Source organism: Nannospalax galili, unplaced genomic scaffold (genome assembly GCF_000622305.1).
Source record: "Nannospalax galili isolate Female #2095 unplaced genomic scaffold, S.galili_v1.0 scaffold339, whole genome shotgun sequence".
NCBI classification, from domain to species: Eukaryota; Metazoa; Chordata; class Mammalia; order Rodentia; family Spalacidae; genus Nannospalax; species Nannospalax galili.
Window position 1 is genome coordinate 2,060,342 of NW_008344185.1, and position 20,724 is coordinate 2,081,065.

The 20,724-nt window shown below is 38.6% G+C and overlaps 1 protein-coding gene across 2 annotated transcripts in view; it reads left to right on the forward strand.

The window, feature by feature from the left end:
• Dhx29 (DExH-box helicase 29) overlaps positions 1–20,724 on the forward strand; it is a 54,044-nt gene that overhangs the window by 10,172 nt on the left and 23,148 nt on the right. For both annotated transcript variants that reach the window (XM_008840385.2, XM_029567064.1), the window contains 9 exons: positions 829–958; positions 1,671–1,813; positions 4,061–4,216; positions 9,095–9,221; positions 10,870–11,028; positions 12,366–12,531; positions 13,365–13,488; positions 15,746–16,357; positions 17,621–17,764. In XM_008840385.2, the coding sequence (XP_008838607.1) occupies positions 829–958; positions 1,671–1,813; positions 4,061–4,216; positions 9,095–9,221; positions 10,870–11,028; positions 12,366–12,531; positions 13,365–13,488; positions 15,746–16,357; positions 17,621–17,764 (1,761 nt within the window). The remainder of the gene's footprint in view (positions 1–828; positions 959–1,670; positions 1,814–4,060; positions 4,217–9,094; positions 9,222–10,869; positions 11,029–12,365; positions 12,532–13,364; positions 13,489–15,745; positions 16,358–17,620; positions 17,765–20,724) is intronic.

Below are 20,724 nucleotides of genomic sequence, written 5' to 3' on the forward strand. Positions count from 1 at the left end.
AGGCAGAAGTAGGCAGGCAGGCAGATCTCTGTAAGTTCAGGGCTAGACTAATTTCCATAGTTCATAGTGAGTTCCAGGACAGCTGGGGCTACAGGGAGACCCTGTCACAAAAAAAACACACACACACACAAAAAAAGAAGAATTGAGATTTGGGAAGATGACAGGTTATAGCATAAAGTTATTGATTAGTGAGTAGCAGAATAAGCAGAATCTAGGTTTTAAACCAGTTCTGTCCAATTTTAAGTATCATGCTGTAGAAGGTACATTTCAGTGCTTTATATATAAAGATGTTTGTTGAAACACTACTCATAAGAAAAGGAAAAAAATTTTCACCCATAGGAAAATGTGTATTTAAATTATGATATATCTACCCAAAAGTGTATTATATAACTATTACGTGTGCTAAGGAAGAGTTTCTAATATTTTGGAAGATAAATATGCTAAAATGTGAAATTCGTTTTACAAAATTAGGAGCGGAAACATTACACTGTAAACATTATCTTTGGATATTGAGAAAACCTAATCCTTTAAACACACGTGCACACACGCACACACCTATAGTACAATGAGCATATTTAACTTTTAGCTTGGAAGTGGGGATCTCTCCACCTTCCTTTCTTCTCTTTCTCTCTCTTGGTGGTGCTAGGGATTGAGCCCAGGGCTTTGAACATGCTAAGAAAATACTCTACCACTGGGTTACTTCACCAGCAACCCCCCAAAAATATTTTTGGAATTATAATTTGTGTCATAGTTTTTTATTTAAAGAGAAAATGAAATTAGAAATAAAAAAGCAAATTAACAAATGTGACTTATATTTCTCTTTCATAGGATTTATACATGGCTTTACAAGCATTTTCCTTTAAGACTAAGGACATTGAAGATGCCATGACCAATACACTCTTACATGGAGGTGACCTTCATTCTGCCTTGGATTGGCTCTGTTTAAACCTTTCAGATGGTAAACACTATTGTCATTAAATTCTTTCAGTTTCTAAAACATTTCAGTATTTTGTATTTATAGTCAGTATTTTGTATGCTAAACAGCTTTTGGAATTTGCATTGACCTTTGAATTGCACTTAAAAGTTTTCAGTTGTAGTTGTTTATTTTAAAAATATTCTTAGCTCTACCTGTTGTTTTCAGAATATTCTCCTTAGAGGTTCTGATTAATGCAAGAATAAATAATTTTTTGTGTTGCTTTCGGTCGTTTATAGTCATTTTATAATGTACTTAAAACAGGTTCTCAAGTTTTGCCTAATTTGCCTGCCTCTTGGATTTTGGCTTAAAAATAGGGCTGACCTTGCATAAATAGTATTTTAATTAAGTACAGGGATGTGGCTGTAATCTTTGACAAGAACCTGAAGTACAGAGGGCTTTTGTGAATTAATCCTGTAACAAAGCCAAAGAGTAGGGTAGGTTGATCTTTGTGAAGAAAATTTAGGAGCCTAGCATAGTAAAGGTGAAATAAACAGCCAGGCAGAAGTGGGTTAGCTGTCATCTGAGTGTACCCGACTTTGCTTGATACATAAAATCAGATTAATCACAGGGTTTCTATTCTTAGGAAATGAGGGTAGAAGAAAATTAGATGATCTGAGTGTTGACAGGATTTACATGTATGGTAACAGTATTTGTGAATTCAGTATATCATATGCACATTTTGTTTTATCTTAAGATGCACTTCCTGAAGGATTCAGTCAGGAATTTGAAGAGCAACAACCTAAAAGTAGGCCAAAATTCCAGTCTCCTCAAATACAAGCCACTATTTCACTTCCATTGCAAACTAAAACCAAAAAACAAGAAGAACCTCAGATTAAGGTAATTTAAGAATTAAAATTTAGGGCCTAATGTGGTGGCAAACACCTTTAATCCCAGCATTCAGGAGTCAGGCAGGTGGATCTCTGTGAGTGGGAGGCCAGCCTGGTCTGGTCTACATAGTGAGTTCCAGTCCAGGCAGGGCTACACAGTGAGACCCTGTCTCAACAACAACAACAAAAGAATTAAAATCTAGGCTGGGGTTGATGGAATAGAACCTCTAATACCATCATTCATAAGGCCGAGGCAGGAGGATCACAAGGGGAAGGCTAGCTTGTGCAAATAGTGAGATCCTATCTCAACAACAAATAAAAGAAAGGTGGGTGGCGGGGGGAGGGGGGCAGGTATGATAGTACACACCTTTAGTCCCAGCAGAGGCAGGTGGTTCTTTGCAAGATCAAGGCCAACATGGTCTACATAGGGAGTTCCAGACCAGCCAGAACTGCATAGTGAGATACTGTTTTAAAGAAAACAAGATAAAACACTATTCTGGGGCTAGAGAGATACCTCAGGGGTTAAGAGCACTGAGTGCTCTTCCAGAGGACCTGGGTTTGGGTCCCAACACCCACATGGTGGCTAACAACTTTCCATAACTCCATAATTCCAGGGGATCCAATGCCCTCTTCTGGTCTCCAAGGGCATTGCACAACATATATTTATGTATGTATATGTATATGTGTATGTATATGTATATATTTATATATGCAGGCAAAACACCCATGCACAAAAGAAAATTTTAATCTTTAAAAAGAGCTAAACATTTAAAATTTCATAAAATTAGTATGAAACTGATGTTCATATGAAGTTCATAAGCATATAAATACTAGGTTGTCTATAGCATTTTTACTTCTTAGAACTAAAGTTGGCCAGGCTGTTCTATTACTGTTGGTCTCACTTATCTATTGTTGCAGAACAAACCACCTCAAAAGTTAGTGTTTTAAATCAAGTTTCTTATTTTTCATGCTTCTGTATTCTGAGCCAGGGTCAGCTGAAAGTTCTTCTGTTCTAGAAGATGACTGCTGGAATGTAACATCCAGAATGGCTCCTTACTCATGGGACTGCTTCTGCTGGATACCAGCCAGTCATCCCATTCTCCACATGCTCTCCACACATGATTTTCTTGGGTTTCTTCACATTGCTGGTCCCACAGGGGTCAGACTTCTTACATGGTATCTGGCTCCCAAGAGCAAATTTAATTGCCCTTAATAATTGTAAGAGGTTGACTCCGGGATCCTCAGGAATACCAAAATCTGCAGGTGCTCAAGTCCCTTATATCACCTATGCGTTCTTCTCTTTAGATTATCTCTAGATCATTGATAATCTCTGGCATAATGTGGATGCTGTAATAAGTAGTTGTGATACTATATTGTTTGGGAAATGGCAAGAAAAAAGCTTCTATATTTAGTACAAATGCAACTTTTTCTTTTTTTAAAATACTTTATTATTTTTATGTGTATGAATGTATTCCTTGCATGTATATAAGTGCATCCATGTCATGTAATGCCTGTTGAGATCAGAAGAGGGTGTCAGATCCCCTGGATCTGGAGTTACAAGCAGTTGTCAGCTGCCATCTGGGTTTTGGGATTCAAACCCAGGTCCTCTGAAAGAGCAGCCAGTCTCTTAACCACTAAACCATCTCTTCAGCCCCAAGATGCAATTTTTTTCTTAATATTCAGAGTCATGATGTTGGTTGAGTCTACAGATGTGGGTCTCACATATGTGGAAGGTCAACTGTATTTATTAAGTCCCGACTTTAATCATACTTGATAATGTAACATTGGTTGATGCAAGTCACATGGCCAAAGTATCTGTGGAAGAGAATTACAGGACATGAATTTGGGGATACTGGGTGGTATCATTCATTAGGGCATTACACTTAAGTCCTCTATAGATATCAGACATCTGGGGTGACAGTAGCCTTGCCAAGGAATAATACTAATTTTTAAGATGACTACTTTTATTATTTTTGAGGGAGTGGGTCTTGCTGTATATCCCAGAGGAGCCTCAAATACATAATCCTCCTGCCTCTGCTACCCAGGTACTGGGATTATGAGCAAATAAGGAATCATATTCTTTGGCTTTGCAAGTTTAGACTTCTTTAAAAATGTTCAGTTCATTTGTCTTTTGCTACATAATAATTTTTGAGGCTTTTATATGTGTGCTATTTTTTTTAGTGTGAAGAAATTATAAAAGCAAACCCTTTTGTATCTTCTAGCTTCAATTTTTCAGATATTTGTTTTCTCTTTTTAGCCAAAAAAGGAAGAAAAAAATATGGAGGTAAATATGAAGGAGTGGATTTTGAGGTATGCTGAACAACAAAATGAAGAGGAAAAGAGTTCTAAAAGTTTAGAAGAAGAAGAAGAAGAAGAAGAAGAAGAAGAAGAAGAAGAAGAACAGTTTGACCCTGTGAGTAGAACTTTGTATTAAGCTCCTAGCATCCTGGATGTAAGTAGACAAGATGTCTAACTTTCCTTACTGTTTTTCTCACTTGTAAATTGGAGAAATACCTCTAGGAAGTAATACAAAGACTAAACATAGTAACATGAAAGTAAGAACTTGGTGCACAGTAGTCAGTAGATGTTAATTACATTTTCCCATATTTAAAGAGATAAACAGAGGGCTGGAGAGATAGCTCAGTGCTTAAGGGCATTGGCTATTCTTGCAGAGGACCCAGGTTTGATTCCCAGCACCCACATGGTGGCTAACAACCATCTGTAACTCCATTTCGAGGGGATCTGACACCCTCTTCTGACCTCCATGGGCATTTCACAACAGGGTGCCCCTACATATATACATGCAATATACTCATACACATAAAATAAAAACAATATTTTTCAAAAAGAGATAAACAAGCTGGGTGTGGTGGCGCTTGCTTTTAATCCTAGCACTCCGGTGGATTTCTGTGAGTTCAAGGCCAGCCTGGTCTACATAGCGAGTTCCAGGCCAGCTGGGGCTAGGGAGGGCTATAGGGACACCCTGTCTCAAAAAGACCAAAAAAAAAAAAGGAGCTAAACATCAAATATTTTAAAGTGATTATGTGTAAATCATATACTAAATTCTTTGAGTAATAAAAAAAGGTTAGGCATTTTCCCTTATAGAGGAAGCTGGTACTCTGGAAAGATAAATAGATGTAAGATAAAGTAGAAACTGCAACTGAGTGTTGTTTCATGAATGTGTTAATCAACTTTGCATCACTGACAAAACTAGAGAGTCAACTTAAGAATGTCAAAAATATCCAGGCATGGTGACACATGCCCTTAATCTGGAGACAGGGACAAGTGACTGTGTGAGTTCCAGGCCAGCCTGGTCTACAAAGTGCATCCCAGGCCAGCTAGGGCTACAGACCTGTCCCCCACCCAAAAAAGAAGTCAAGAATGTTTATTTAGGCTTCACGTCTGTGGTCATTTGACTTCATTGTTTTGGACCTGTGGTGAGGAAGGATGTCATGATTGGGAGTGTCTGGTGGAGGAGCTACTCATATGGTAGATAGAAAACAAAAGAGAGAGGATGAGACTGGAGTCCCCAAGCGCTCCATTAAGGGTAGGCCCCCACTAATATAACTTCAGTAGGCCTCATCTTCTAAAGCTCCACCACCAGAGGTTAGTGACTAAGCCTTTAGGACTAAGCCTTTAGCATATGGGTCTTTGGGACACATTTAAGATCCAAAACATTAACAGTGAAAAAGACTAGTTGTGGAAAGAAAATACTACAATCTGTAGATTACAATCTGTAGAAAATACACGTATCTGACAAAGCACGTCTCTCTATAAGTAGAACTTTTTTTAACCCTATTTAAATATTTATTTTTATTGTTTTTATTTTATGTGTATGGGTGTATTGCCTGCATGTGTGTAAGTGCACCTGTGTCATGCAATGCCCGTGGAGGTCAGAAGAAGGTGTCGGATTCCCCAGGAACTGGAGTTACAGATGGTTGTTAGCCACCATATGGGTGATGGGAATTGAACCCAGGTCCTCTGCAAGAGCAGTCAGTACTCTTAACCACTGAGCCATCTCTCTAGCCCCAGATTTATTTATTTTTATTTTATGTGTATGAGTGTTTTGCCTGCCTATATGAAAGTGTACCACATGTTTGCAGTGCCCACATGGGCCAGAAGGGGGCATCAGATCCCCTGGAACTAGAGTTGTAGGTAACTGTCAGACACCATGTGGGTACTGGGAACTTAACCTGGGTCCTCTGCAAGAGCAGTAAGTACTCTTAACTGCTGAACCATCTCTTCAGCCTCATGTAAAGAATTTTTTAAAAGTAGGTACCTAACAAAAATAGTCATGCAGATAGCCAATAAACATGAAAAAATATATTTAGTATCACTAATTATTAAAGAGGTAAGAATGAAAACTATAATGAGACATCACTATATATCCACCTTAAAGACCAGTAATATGAAGTGTTAGGGAGGCTGTAGAGTGGAATGTGATGCAGTCACTTTGGATAACTGTTGGCACTTTGTCATAAAGTTAAACACACACTTGTTGTTGCTAAAATTCTTTCCCTGGGGGAGATGTGAACAACATCTACTCCCGCCTTCTAAGGTCTCAACAACAAACCAAAGTTGAGTTCCACCAAAGTTCACCCTGGGGAACTAGTGAGTGTATTAGAGCATGGGTGAGGGGCTGTAGACAGAAGCGTGAGTGACCCTAAAGCAGCTGGGCTAGAAGGTCTGTATTCATCGGGGATGATGGCTTCCCATGTCTGTGTAGATGGACCCCCTTCCCTTACTCTTCCCCAGCCTACGTACTCTAGCACCTCCCCTAGACCCGAAGGCCATGTGCAGTTAGGGTGAAATTGCATTCAAATGGCTGGGAGGAATGGCTGGAATACCCAATAAGGGTCCCTTGACCCAACAGTTTAATTTATAGATATTTACTTAAGAAAGATGAAAACATTGTACATAAATGTTAACAGCTGCTTTATTCATAGTAGCCAAATACTGCAAGCAACCCTTGTCAGTCAGTAGGCAAATGGCTAAGCAAATTGTGATAGAAGTTACAAAACAGCATGTGTAATGTGAGAAATCCATTTGTGTAAAAGAAGAAAATATTGACACATTTGTACTGTATTTGGAAAGATATACAACTTTTGCTGCTGATTAGAAGGAGTGGTAGGGTGGGATAGAAACTTGTGTGTTCTTTTGTAAATGTAAGTTTTCAATTCTGTGCCTGTATTAGAATTATATAAATGTCTTTAGAGCAGTATAAATCTACTTTGGGATTTAGGGAAAGGACTCTTCAAATTGGAACATTAGGTCAGAACTTAAGAGGTGAAATCTGAGGCACGTAGAGTTCGGACAGGCAAAGAATGATAGGAATATAGTCCCAGTGGATAAAATAATGTGAACAAGGTTACAGCAGTATAATTGTATAAGGCCCCCTTGGCCATTGAAAAAAATAGATATGCACATGTAGAACTAAAAGACTTAGGAGAGTCCTGGCAGGTAGGTGTAAACAGCTGAGTTTACTTGACCAGAAGATTATGATTCCCAGAAAATTCATTTGATAACTGAATATTAAATAGCTAGTACATAGGGTTTGGGGGCAGATGACCAACAAGAAGACTGGCATTTTGGGTCACATTTAGTAGTGTTCAGGGTGGTTTGAAATATTGAATGGTACTCAACAATGACTTAGAAACCTCCCCTATTCATTTTGTTAGCTATCCCTACTTGCTCAGGTGTGAAATTATGCCTGAAGTTGGAAAGGAAGACATATTTTAAAGCAAGAATCAACAAAAATTAGTGGTTTCCTGAGTATAAAGGCTAAGGAACATTCTTCAAAGAAGATTTACAAATGACCAGTAAGCACATGTTCCACGTTATTAACTCTTAGGGAAATACAAATCAAAACAACAGCAAGATGCCTTCTCATCAGTTGGGATAGGTACATTGAAAAAAACAGGAAGAAAATGTGGAGAAATGTGGAGTACATGTACTGGTGATGGGAAAGTAATATGGTACAGCCATTGTGGAAAGCAGTGTGGCATTTCCTTAAAAATTTCTAAATAGAATGACCATATGACTCAACAATTCCACTTCTGGGTATATACTTCTAAGATTTGAAGTCAGGGTCTGGGAAGATATATTTGTACACCATGTTTGTAGCAATAGCAAAAATGTGGAAGCAATCTAATGTCAACCATGGGATAAATCTGTAAGTATATTGTGTATGTGATGGAAGAAAATTTCTGATACATGGGGCAACATAGATGGATCTTGAAGACTTCATGCTGAGTAAGCTAAGCCAGTTATAAAACTCATGCTGTATGATTCCACTCATTCCTGAAGTACATTAAATAAATTCATAGGGACATAGTGTAGAATACTGTTTTTCAGGGATAGAGGAAGGGGTGGGGTGGGGATCTTTTCTAATGAGGCTAGTATTCCACTTTTGTCAGATGTGCAGTCTGGGTTGTGACCATGATGACTACACAATAATATAAATTCATTTTATAGCACTGAAGTTTACATTTCAAGATAGTTATGATAAATTTTTTAATATTTTGTTTACAATTTTGATTTTATGTGTATGAGTGTAGTATCTGCATGTATACCCCTTTTGTGCAATGCCCACAGAGGTCAGAAGAGGGCATCAAATCCCCTGGAACTGGAGGGATGGTTGTTAGCTGCCATGTGGGTGCTAGGAATCCAACCTGGGTCCTCTGCAAAAGCATCCAGTGCTCTTAACTGCTGTGCCATTGCTCTAGCCCCATGATGGTAGATTTTATGAGAAAAGACTGTTAAGAAACCAAAGATGTCAAGATGCCTAGGCAAAGAGTGGCAGTGTCAGTGCTCACAGAGTACAGTGGAAGGGGCAAGGATGCATTGAGTGGATCTGATGTGGGAGCGAGGCCTCCTGTTTGTTACTCCACTTTGGTGTGTGCTTGCACACAAAGGGGTTCCAGTTGTGCTTACTTAGCTGTGTTTTCCCCTCAACAACAATTGCATTTCACAGCAGCACCCACTGGGACTCATCTTCGCCACCCAAGTCGTTCTGCTTATAATCTACATCATTTATTAATCTAGGGAAAGCAATCATCTCTGTAGCATTCGACTCAGTAGCTATTGCTCGGTTGAGTCATGTTCTTTGTGTTTTCTTAGTTTTCCTCCATACCTTTTAATATGCGCCTTCCGTTTGTTTCTTCTCTCTGAAAAACTCTTAAAAGTAGGTTTGCTAGGTCAAGGAATCATAGGTTTTATACTGGTCACTGATAAACTAACCTCACCTTTTTTTTTTTTTTTAATGTCCTCCTCATCATTTTACTTGGAAAAGAATCAAAGGTACTTGCATCTCACAGCTAGACTTCTGGATGCAAAGGAGCAAGCAGCTACCTTTAAACTAGAAAAAAACAAGCAAGGCCAAAAAGAGGCTCAAGAAAAAATAAGAAAATTTCAAAGAGGTAAGCACTTTAAACTATTCATGTAGAACTGTCTTTTATTTCATTTAAAAATTTTTTATTTGTGAATGAATGTTGTGTCTGCATGTAAGTGCACCCACCATGTATGTGCCTGGTGCTCTTGGAGGCCAGAATAGGGTGTCACATTCCCTGGAACTGAGCTACAGATGTTGTAAGCTGCCATGTGGATTCTGGGAACTGAACCCAGGTTTTCTGCAAGAGCAGACAGTGTTATTAATTGCTCGGCCATCTCTCTAGCCCCTAATTGTCTTTTAAAAATATGTCTGTATTTTCCAAACAGTTTCTACCTAAGAATGGAAACTTTTTTAACAAGCCAAATGGTAAATGCTATTGACTTTGTGGATCATAGTGTCTCTGTCACAGCCTCTCGGCTCAGCTGTTACAGCATAAAAGGAGCCATAGCAATTTAAAAAAACGAACGATTGTTGTAATCAAACTGTTTCATTGATACTAAGTTATATATTTCGTGTAATTTTCACAGGTCACCAAATATTTTATTTGTGTGTGTGTGTGTGTGTGTGTGTGTGTGTGGTAAATGCATATGTGTGCATGTGTGTGCTGTGCTTGCCCATGTGTGCACATGTGGAAGCCAGGTATCAATGTCAGCTGTTGTCTTCTACTTCTTCTACCATATTTTTTGAGACAGGGTTTCTCTCTAAATCTGAGGCTTGCTGTTTCAGCTAGACTGGCTGGCCTGCAAGCCCTTGGGACCCACCTATCTCTGTATACCTGTCCCCCATCCCCAGCTCTGGGGTTACAGATGAAAACTACCATGTCCAACTTTTGTATGGGTGCTAGAGATCCAAATTCAGTACTTTACCCACAAAGCTATCTCCCCAACCCCTTTGTTATATTTTTAACCACTGTAAAATATGAAAACCCTTTTAGCAGGCATACAGAAAAAGGTAGCAGGCTAGATTTGGCTGCAGGACATAGTTTGCAGATCCTAGATTTACTATAAAATGCCATCTTCCAAGAAAGAAATGTGAATGCAATCTTATGTGCACATATTTCTCTTTTTTTTCCCCCTCAGACCTCTTTATTTAGGTGTCAATAACATGTTTTTCCTGTTACAATCAAAACTGCATCTAGATGTTATGACAGCACACACGTAAGCCAATTCGTCCCTTTTGTACTGGCAAACACACCATGTAATACCTAGGTCTGTCAGTAACAGAATGTGCACTTATTTCTAGTGAAGGTGTTTGGGTTTTTTATTTATGACATTTATTGAATTTTTTATTATTATCTTTTTAAATTTTATGTGCATGCGTGTATTGCCTGCATGTAGGTAAGTGCACCCATGCCATGCAATGCCTGTGGAGGTCAGAAGAGGCTGTTGGATCCCCTGGGACTGGAGTTACGGACAGTTGTTAGTTGCCATGTGGGTGCTGGGATTCAAACCCGGATCTTCTGCAAGAACAACCAGTGTTCTTAACTGCTGAGCCATCTCTCCAGCCCCCTAAATTATTTTTTTTAGTGTACTTCATGAAAGTTAATAAACTGCATCTGGCTTCTATCGGATTCCAAGTATGAATTAACTGGCTACAAGGAAAAAGAAAAAATGCTGTTTTTTAAACTATATTTGCAAAATGCAAAGCATAAAAGCAAATGTCTTTTTTCTTGGTAGAGATGGAAACTTTAGAAGACCATCCAGTATTCAACCCAGCCATAAAGATTTCACATCAACAAAATGAAAGGATAAAGCCTCCTCTAGCCACAGAAAAGGAAAGTGCTTTGGACTTTAATTTATTTGAAAAATGTGCTGCTGCTATTGAAGAAGAGAAAGGTGAAGTGAAGGAGCACAATTGCTGTGCAATTTATGAGTACTGTATATCAAGGAAGATGTAATTGTAAAATTGGGTACTTTGCATTTTGGCAAAGTACTTAAGGTGGTAGTGAAGTTGTACTTTCACAGATTTTTTTTTTAAAGTAATAACAATTGTGAAAACTCACTTGTGTTTTGCAATTGCAAAGACCTTGCCTAAGTCTTCCCTTTCTCGAGGTCAGTCTCCAAACTTGTTCCAGCTGTCTGTCTTAGCTTTTAACTGTCAGTTAGGCACAGCCTAGAATCATAGGTGTGGGTTTGTGCACATAAGTACAGAGGAAACCAGAAGAGGGTGTTGGATCCCCCTGGAGCTTGGAGTTACTGGTGGTTGTGAACCACCTAGTGAGGGTACTGGGAACCTAACTGTAGCCCTCTGCAAAAGCAGTACATGTTCTTAACTACTGAAAAGAGAGTCCTTTCTTTTTTGTTCTTTTTATTTTTTTTAATATTTTATTTATTTTTATTTTATGTATATGAGTGTATTGCGTGTATGTATGTGAGTACATGCAATGCCACAGAGGTCAGAAGAGGGCATCAGATTCCCCTGGAACTGGAGTTAAGGAGGGTTTGTAGCCACCATGTGGGTGCTGGGAATCGAACCCAGGTCCTCTGCAAGAGCAGTCAGTGCTCTTAACTGCTGAGCCATCTCTCCAGCCTCTTGTTTTTAAGTCTGTAGCAGGAAGCCACTGAAGGTGATGGTGTTGATGGCAATAGCCACGGTAAGTAGAGAAATTCTAACTTCTGACTTCTGGTGACTACTTGTTGGATATCCTACCAAATGGTGCCCTTCAGTAAATATAAAGACATAAGGTCTCAAGATCAGCCACCTTGTGATGACACATACTTATAATTCCAACGATCAGTAGGAGTTCATTCTTTTTTTTAATATATGTATATTTTTTAAATTTTTGTGCATTTTTCATACAATACATCTTGATCATATTTAGACTCCCTCCCCTATCTACATTCCCCCCATAGAATTTCATGCATTCTGTCATACATATTAAGGCCTATCAAGTCAAGTTTGTGTCAGCCTATCTAGCATCACTCCTTTCCGGTCTACCTGGGCCATATGAGACCCTGTCTCAAAACTATAGAACAGCAACAACAAAGATTCAGAATGTTCTATGGTTCTGTCACTTAAGAAAATGACATCAGTTGGAGAAAAGCGGGCCTCTCTGTCTGTTCTTCACCTATTCTCTTAAAAAATGCTGTTCCCAAAAGTGAGAGAGCTATGATCACACAAGAGAATTTATATTGTTATTATTTGTAAAGAATACCTTTTGTCTCCATTTCAGGTAAAAAGAAAGAACCTCATGACATAAGAAATTTTGACTACACTGCACGAAGCTGGACTGGAAAATCTCCCAAACAATTTCTAATCGATTGGGTGAGGAAGAATCTTCCCAAGAGCCCAAATCCTTCTTTTGAAAAAGTTCCAGTAGGTAGATACTGGAAATGTAGGTATGTTTATCTGGTTAATTGAATGAACTTTTTAAAATTGAGGAATGAAAATCTTTTTGTTTCCTATGAACTAAGAAGATGTTGCGGGGGGAATGCTGGAGAGATGGCTCAGTGGTAAGAGCACTGGCTGTTCTTGCAGAGTCCCAGGTTTGGTTCCGAGCACCCACACGGTTGCTAACAACTGTCCTCAACTCTAATTTCAGGGTATCCAATGCCCTCCTCTGGCTTCCATGGGCATTGCACACATATGCACCTATGCACATGAGGGCAAAACACTCATACACATAAAATAAAAATAAATTTTAAAAACAAGATGTTTAGGAACATCAGGTGTAATGGTTCGTGTCTATAGTCTCAGTAATTGGTAGGCTGAGGCCCAGCCTACCCTGGGCCTTAGAGTGAGACCCTATGTCAAAAATAAATCCATAAAACAAAAACAGGTAGACATATAGGAAATGCTTGCTGTTGTTGTTTTTGTTTATTCAGTTTGATAGTCCTGGCTGGCCAAGAACTCACTAAATAGATAGGCTGACCTGAAAGTCAGATCTGTGTGCCTCTGGCTTCTGAGTACTGGGATTAAAGGTAGGCCACCATTTAGGACACCTTTTTTCCCCTCCTTCTCCTCCTCTTCCTCCTCCTCCTCTTCTTAAGAAAGTCTTTAATTTTTCATCTCAGGTTTGTAATGTAAAGTTTTCTGAATCATCTAATTCAGTGCCTTCCATTGAAATATTTAAATAATTATTGTAAGCTTAACTTGAATATTAATGAATTTCTGACTTTAAAAAAATCTGACTTCATCAATTTAAAAGTTATTTTGTTTTTATGCTTTTTAGGGTGAGGGTAATCAAGTCTGAAGATGATGTTCTGGTTGTGTGTCCTACAATCTTAACAGAGGACGGAATGCAGGCTCAGCACCTGGGAGCTACTTTAGCCCTGTATCGTTTGGTAAAAGGGCAGGTAAGATGTTTTAGGCCCAGATGCTTCAAAAATCATTTGTGGAAGAGTGGGTATGCACATTGAAGCATCCCTGATTCAAAACATCTTTTTCAGAGATGCTCTAAAATCCCAATCTTTCTGAGCACTGATGTAATGCCACAAGTGGAACATTCTAAAATTATCTTCAGGCTTTCTACATAAGGCATATATGACATAAATGGATTTTGTGTTTAGACAAGATCCATCCTTAAAATACCTCACTATGTATATGCCAATATCCCTAAATCTAAGATCCAAAACTTTGAGCATCGAGTATTTTGGATAAGAGGTGCCTACTCTATGATAAAATTGTCCATAAAACTGGTCCAGTAAGATGGCTTAGCAGGTAAAACACTTACCACATAAGCCTGATAACCTGAGTTTGAGCTCTGGAACCCACATAAAGATAGGAGAGAACCGAATCCACAAAGTTGTCCTCTGACATCCACACACACCATAGCACTCCTGTGCCCACACAAACATAACACATACATACTACTACTAATAATAAGTAAAATTAAAATTGGCTGGGTACATGGAAGGCAGTATTTAATTATGGCATGTACCAGTTTTACTGACTAGTTCTGAGTAATCCTCATATCTGATTAATTATAATTTTGCTTCCTTTCATCCCTAGTCTTTCCTTAGACCAGTGGTCTGGAAGAGGCAATCTGATGGAACATTTGGGCTACACTAACTTAAAGACTAAAAATAGTTGTACAAGGTTGTTGAATTAAAAGGAATTTTTAAATTTATCTTGGGGGGTTTTTTTGGTTTTTTTTTTTTTTAACAAAGGGTCTCCCTGTACAACTGGCCTGGAACTATGTAGATCAGGCTGCCCTTAACCTCACACATACCTGTCTTCCCCTGCCTCCTGAGTGCTGGGATTAAAGCCATGCACCATAATACACAGCTGAAAGGAATTTTTTAAAGTGTATTTTCCTTTAATGTTATATTCTCTCAACTTAAAAATATAGACAAGTAGTTCCATTTTTTGTTTTAGGTTATATTAGCTATGTGCTTACATTTTAGAGAACGATCACAGTACTGCTGAAGGAAGTTCATTGGGAGAACACAATAGTCTTAAAATTTGGTTTGCCAGCATTTCCTTTTTATAATAAATTTTTATCTTTCTTCATGGGATGTTAGAACCATCAAAAACTTTAGCTGCTGGGTAGACCTGGAGAGATGGCTCAGCAATTAAGACCACTTGTTGCTTTTCCAGAGGACCAGAGTTTAGTTTCCAGCAACCATGTCAGGTGACTCACAACTGCCTGTAACGCTAGCTCCAGGGGATCCAGTGTTCTCTTCTGGCCCTGTATCACAGGCACAAACCCATACACAGACATATATAATTTTAAAAAAAAACAAACAAAAATTCTTTAGATGCTGGGCTGGAGAAATGGCTCAGAGGTTAAGAGCACTAGCTCTTCTTCAGAAGACCCAGATTCATTTCCCAGCACCCATATGGCAGCTAATATCCATCCCTGATACCAGTTCCAAGGGATCCTACAGTCTCTTCTGGCCTCCACAGGCACTGTATGCACAAGGAACACTTGCATACATGCAGGCAAAGTATTCATTCACATAAAATTAAAATTTTTTTTAAAGCTTTAGACGTTAAGTGGGAATTCAAACAATTCAAAAGTTGTTCTTTTCCAACTTCTGCTAAAGTTAGGTCTTTATTTCCCTCATTTTACAAAGTAACATTTCATAAACTTCTTATCTGATAAAAATTGCTGCCAGTGTCAGACAATTGTAGGTTATTTCACAGCAGAGAATTGGAATAACTTAGGTTCTCTTTGGTGTAGTTCTTTTAAAATACTTTTGCCTATAGCATCATACAACTGCCAGATCTATACTCTAGTTCCAGGATATCAGATACCCTCTTCTGCCTTCCATAGACAACTGCATATATGTGGTACACTTACATATGTACAGGCAAAACACTCATACACATAAAAGTAAAAATAAAAATAAGCACTTTGCATGTACTCTATTAGCTGTTTTTAAATGCACAAACAAGCCAGAGAAGTTAACTTATTCCCCAAAGTCACATAGCTATTAAGTTAAGAAATCTGAATATATGTGTCATTTATGAATCTATATTAGATATATGTATATCTAACATTAATGACTTAAAGTTTAAAAGTTACATTTTAAGGTGAATCCATATACTAAGTTGTAATCTATTGAATTTTGATATCCAGTAAAACATTGTTCTTTTTTTTCTTTATAGTCTATTCATCAGTTACTCCCTCCTACTTACCGAGATGTTTGGTTAGAGTGGAGTGATGAGGAAAAGAAAAGGGAAGAATTAAATAAAATGGAAACCAATAAACCACGTGATCTTTTTATTACCAAACTTTTGAATAAGTTGAAACAGCAACAGCAGCAGCAACAACAGCAGCATTCTGAAGGTAAAAAAGAGAACTCTGAAGATCCCGAGGAATCCTGGGAAAACTTAGTTTCTGATGAGGATCTTGGTGCACTGTCCTTGGAATCAACAAATGCAGAAGATTTGCAGCCTGTTAGGAACCTCTTTAGAAAGTTGCAAAGTACGCCTAAGTATCAGAGACTTCTGAAGGAAAGACAACAGTTACCTGTGTTCAAACACCGGGATTCAATTGTGGAAACTCTTAAAAGGCATCGGGTTGTGGTTGTGGCAGGTGAAACAGGAAGTGGCAAAAGCACTCAGGTGCCACATTTCCTATTGGAAGATTTACTTCTAAATGAGTGGGGAGCAAGCAAATGTAACATAGTCTGTACACAACCTCGAAGAATCTCAGCAGTGAGTTTAGCCACCAGGGTGTGTGATGAATTGGGCTGTGAAAACGGACCTGGAGGACGGGTAAGGCATTGTTCTCTGGATTCCACCTCAGTGAGTGATGACGTGACTCCCCTTTGGGAACCTGTAGAGTTCTGTTAGTGGTTGGGCAGTGACCCCCTTCAGGTACTTTTCATGTTGTCCTTGCTAGATATTATGCTCTTCATATGAAAAAACTTCAGTAAATTTGTCATTAAATTCTCATAAAAAATTCTGACTTTATAATTTAGAATGTTCAGATATGTACTTAGCATTCAAGGACTAGGGACTTAGCATTCAAAGAATAGGGACAAATTGAAATTTGACTTTCCTGTACCATATAGCTCAAGCTTTTGTAAGTCTATCTTATACGTGTAAATCCTAACTGATTTTCATGCTTTTCAGTGAACAGAAAAGGAAAGCAATGTAGATGAAAATATTGGATTATTTTTAAATCCTATGTAAAATAATAATAATGGGGCCGACAAGATGGCTCAGCATCTTGTGCTGTACCCAGGCCTGATAACCCAAGTTCAATCCCTGAATCACACATGATAGCAGGAGAGAACCAACAGTTAAAACCCAGCAATCTTCTGTCTCAACCCCTCAAGTGCTGAGATTATAGATGGGCAACACCACATCCAACTGATCTCCGCATATATACCGTAGCATGAGTGCGCATCAGTACTCACACGCATACACTAAATAAAACAAGAAAAAGTTTAAAATTACCAAACCAAATTTTATAGTTTCATATAATTGAAAATATAGGAATGTACTTTTTTGGCTTTGAGACAGGATTTTGTGCTGTGGCCCAAGCTGCTTTCTATGTAACCCAGGCTGGCCTGAAACTCAGAGCAATAGTGCCTCAGCCTCTTGAGTGCTGTTCCTACAGTTTTGGTCTACCAGGTACAACTAGAAACGTATTCTTTTTTTGTAACTTAAAAAAAATGTGATTTTATTTGTGTTTTGCCTGCATGTATGTAAATGTGCCATGTGAGTGCAGGGCTCTTGGAGGCCAGAAGAGGGCGTCAGATCCCCTGAAACCAGAGTTACAGATAGTTGTCAGCCACCATGTGGGTGTTGGGAACAAAACTCAGGTCCTCTACAAGAGCAACCAGTGCTCTTAACCAATGAGCCATCTCTCCAGCCCTAGAAATAGACTTTTGGTAATAAATTGCATAAATAGATCTACCTGGACTTAGAACTACCCTGCAGTACTAAGGTCAATACCTGGGCTTCACTCTTTACAGCTTCTTTTCCAGATTGTTTGTGAGCTCTAATGACAGCTTTGTGTTCTCCCTTCAGAATTCTTTGTGTGGATATCAGATCCGGATGGAATCTCGAGCTAGCGAATCTACCAGGCTGCTATATTGTACAACAGGAGTTTTGCTAAGGAAACTTCAAGAAGATGGTCTTCTGAGTAATGTGTCTCATGTTATTGTAGATGAGGTGAGTAGATTTTATAATTGTGTGCAGATAAATTCTAAGCATTCTTTGTATTAAAAAGATGTTACTTGTAGCACTAGCTAACATTTTCCTTTTGCTTACTCTGTCAGATACTTTATATCTATTAATCTAATCTAACAAATGTTGTGTGTTGATTGATTTGCTTATTAAATGCTACATAATATTTGCTATATGTTTGATGCTGTTGAAAGGATCATATCCACACAAACGCATGGTCGTTAATCCTTCCAGCAACACAATGAAGTAGGTATTTTTATTATTGGGTTGAAGAAATTTGAGGTACATAGAGGTTTCCAGATATGTACCTGAAGGTTCAGTCTGAAGTGTTCTGACACTAGTCTGTGCTGTTTACCAGTGCACTACCCCTCAGCTACCTTGTTACAGAATTGGCTCTCTAGCTCTTTAACAGAAGTCATTAGTATGTCATTTTCTCTAAATATACTTCTACATGAATGATAGTTGAGTGCACACTTGAATTGTGCCCAAAGGTTTACATTATGATTATTTTAAATGTCATACTAGTTCAGTCCACGTAAACTCATTTGCGAGTGTATGTTTTTTCAGCAATTCTCTCGTTCAGAAAGTATTAAATTTTTCTAGCAGGGCATGATGGCTGATACCTGTAAATCTCAGCACATGTTTGACTGAGACAGGAGGACTGCCTCCAGTTGAAGGCCAGTCTATGTTACATATTGAGTTTCTGGCCAGCATGGAACATTGTAAGACCTTGTCTTAACATGGGGGGGTAGGGGAGTGTAAGATGTTGGCTTTAAAGTTTTTATGCTTGTCTATTTACTAAGTTCAGAATGCAGTAGTAAAATTTAATCATTCATCTTTTTTCCTTTTGAGAGAGGGTCTTGCTTTATAACACAGCAATCTTCTGTCTTAACCTCTCAAATGCTGAGATTATAGATGGGCAACAACACACCTAACTCATTCATTGATTTTTAATTAATAGATTACATATAGATTCTTTGGTTACTTTTCTCTTTTGGTTAGAAAATATTAGAAGAATGAAAATCTGGGCTGGAGGGATGACTCAGCAGTTAAGACCATCTACTGCTCTTACAGAGGACCTGGGTTTGGTTCCCAGCACCCACATGGCGGCTAACAACATCCATAACTCCAGTTCTAGGAGTTCCAACACCCTCTTCTGAACTCCACAGGCATTGCACAACATATATGCACTTACATACATGCAGGCATAACACTCATACACATAAAAATAATATTTTAAAAAGAACAAAAATCTATAATCTCTGGGGCTAGAGAGATGGCTCAGCAGCTAAGAGCACCTACTGCTTTTCCAGAGGACCTGGGTTTGGTTCTCAGCATCCACATGACAGCTAACACCTGCCCTTAATGCCAGTTCCAGGGATTCAATCCATCTTCTGGCCTCCACAGGCACCAGGCAGGCACATGCTGCATTTATATACCTGCAGGCAAAACACTCATACACATAAAATAAAAATAGATAAAATTGGGCTGAAGTGATGGCTCAGTGATTAAGAACATGTAGTGCTCTTGCAGAGAACCTGAGTTCAGTTCCCAACACCCACGTTGGGCACCTCACAGCTACCTGTAACTCCAGCTCCAGAGGATCTGATGCTTCTGGCCTCCATAGGCACCTACACTCATGTTTGCAAACCCACACACAGACGCCCATGCATACACATAATTAAACAATAAAATCTTTTAATTAGCTATAACATCATTCAGGAAAAATAATTTTAACATTTAATTCATTTATATGGGTATGCATTTTGTATATATGTTTAGTTTGTAATTCCTTCATATTATTGTACAAAAACACGTTTTTAAATCACTTTACAGTACTATATAATTTTATTTATTTTTTTGGTATTTTTGAGACAGGGGCTCCCTGCAGCCTCAGCTGTCCTGGAACTCGCTATGTAGACCAGGCTGTCCTCGAACTCGTAAAGATCCACCTGCCTCTGCCTCCTGAGTGCTGGGATTAAAAGCGTGCACCACCACACCCGGCTAGTACTATATAATTTTAAAGTCTTGTGTTTAGTTGTTTTCTTGTTAGAGTTTTAGGTATAGACATTTCAAAATTTAATCAATATTTTGGTAACAAATAGGATAAATGAATTAATTTTGGGGAGAGGACCTTTTTCCTTGCTTGGGTAAGAAATTGTACTTTATCACTAAGATGGATGACTGTGTTAGCAGGCATATGACTTATTTACACCATGGAAGAATTATCTGTAGGGTGCAGAGGAGGGGGGATTGTCATAAATGTTGCTTTGTAGGCCCAGCCCTAAATTTTTTTAAGTCTCATTAAAGGTTAACATGTGCCATAGTGCTAATGTATCTCTTGAGAAATTTTATTTATACCAACTAGTAAGTAAGTTCTCTTGGAACTTAGCAGAAAATTCCTTTAAAGGTAGATCAGAGTGGGGCTGGAGAAACGGTTCAGCACTTAAGAGCATTGACTGCTCTTGCAGAAGACCCAGGTTCAGTTCCCAACACCCACATAGTGGCTAATACCTTCCCAAATCCAGTTCCAGATGATCCAGGGCCCTCTTCTGGCCTCCAAAGATATTGAATGCACATGGTACACTTACATACATATAGATAAAACACTCATACACATGAAAAAAAAATAGGAAGAAAGACTGATCGATTAATTGAAAAGCTAAATCAGGGTGAACTTTTATTGGTTTAGACCAACTTCCACAAACTGTTCTTTGATGATATGATATTGGCCATCTAGAGATGGACACCATCAACCTCTTAGCAACACAGTAAAAGAGTACATACTGTAGTATGGCTCAATAGTTAAGAGCATACTGTAGTATGCGTTTTCCTTGGAGAGGATCTGAGTTTGCTTCTTAGTACCCATGTTGGGTGGCCCACAATTGCCTGTAACTCTGACTCCAGGGCCTCTCTGGCTTCTGTGAACTTCAAACTGTACTCAT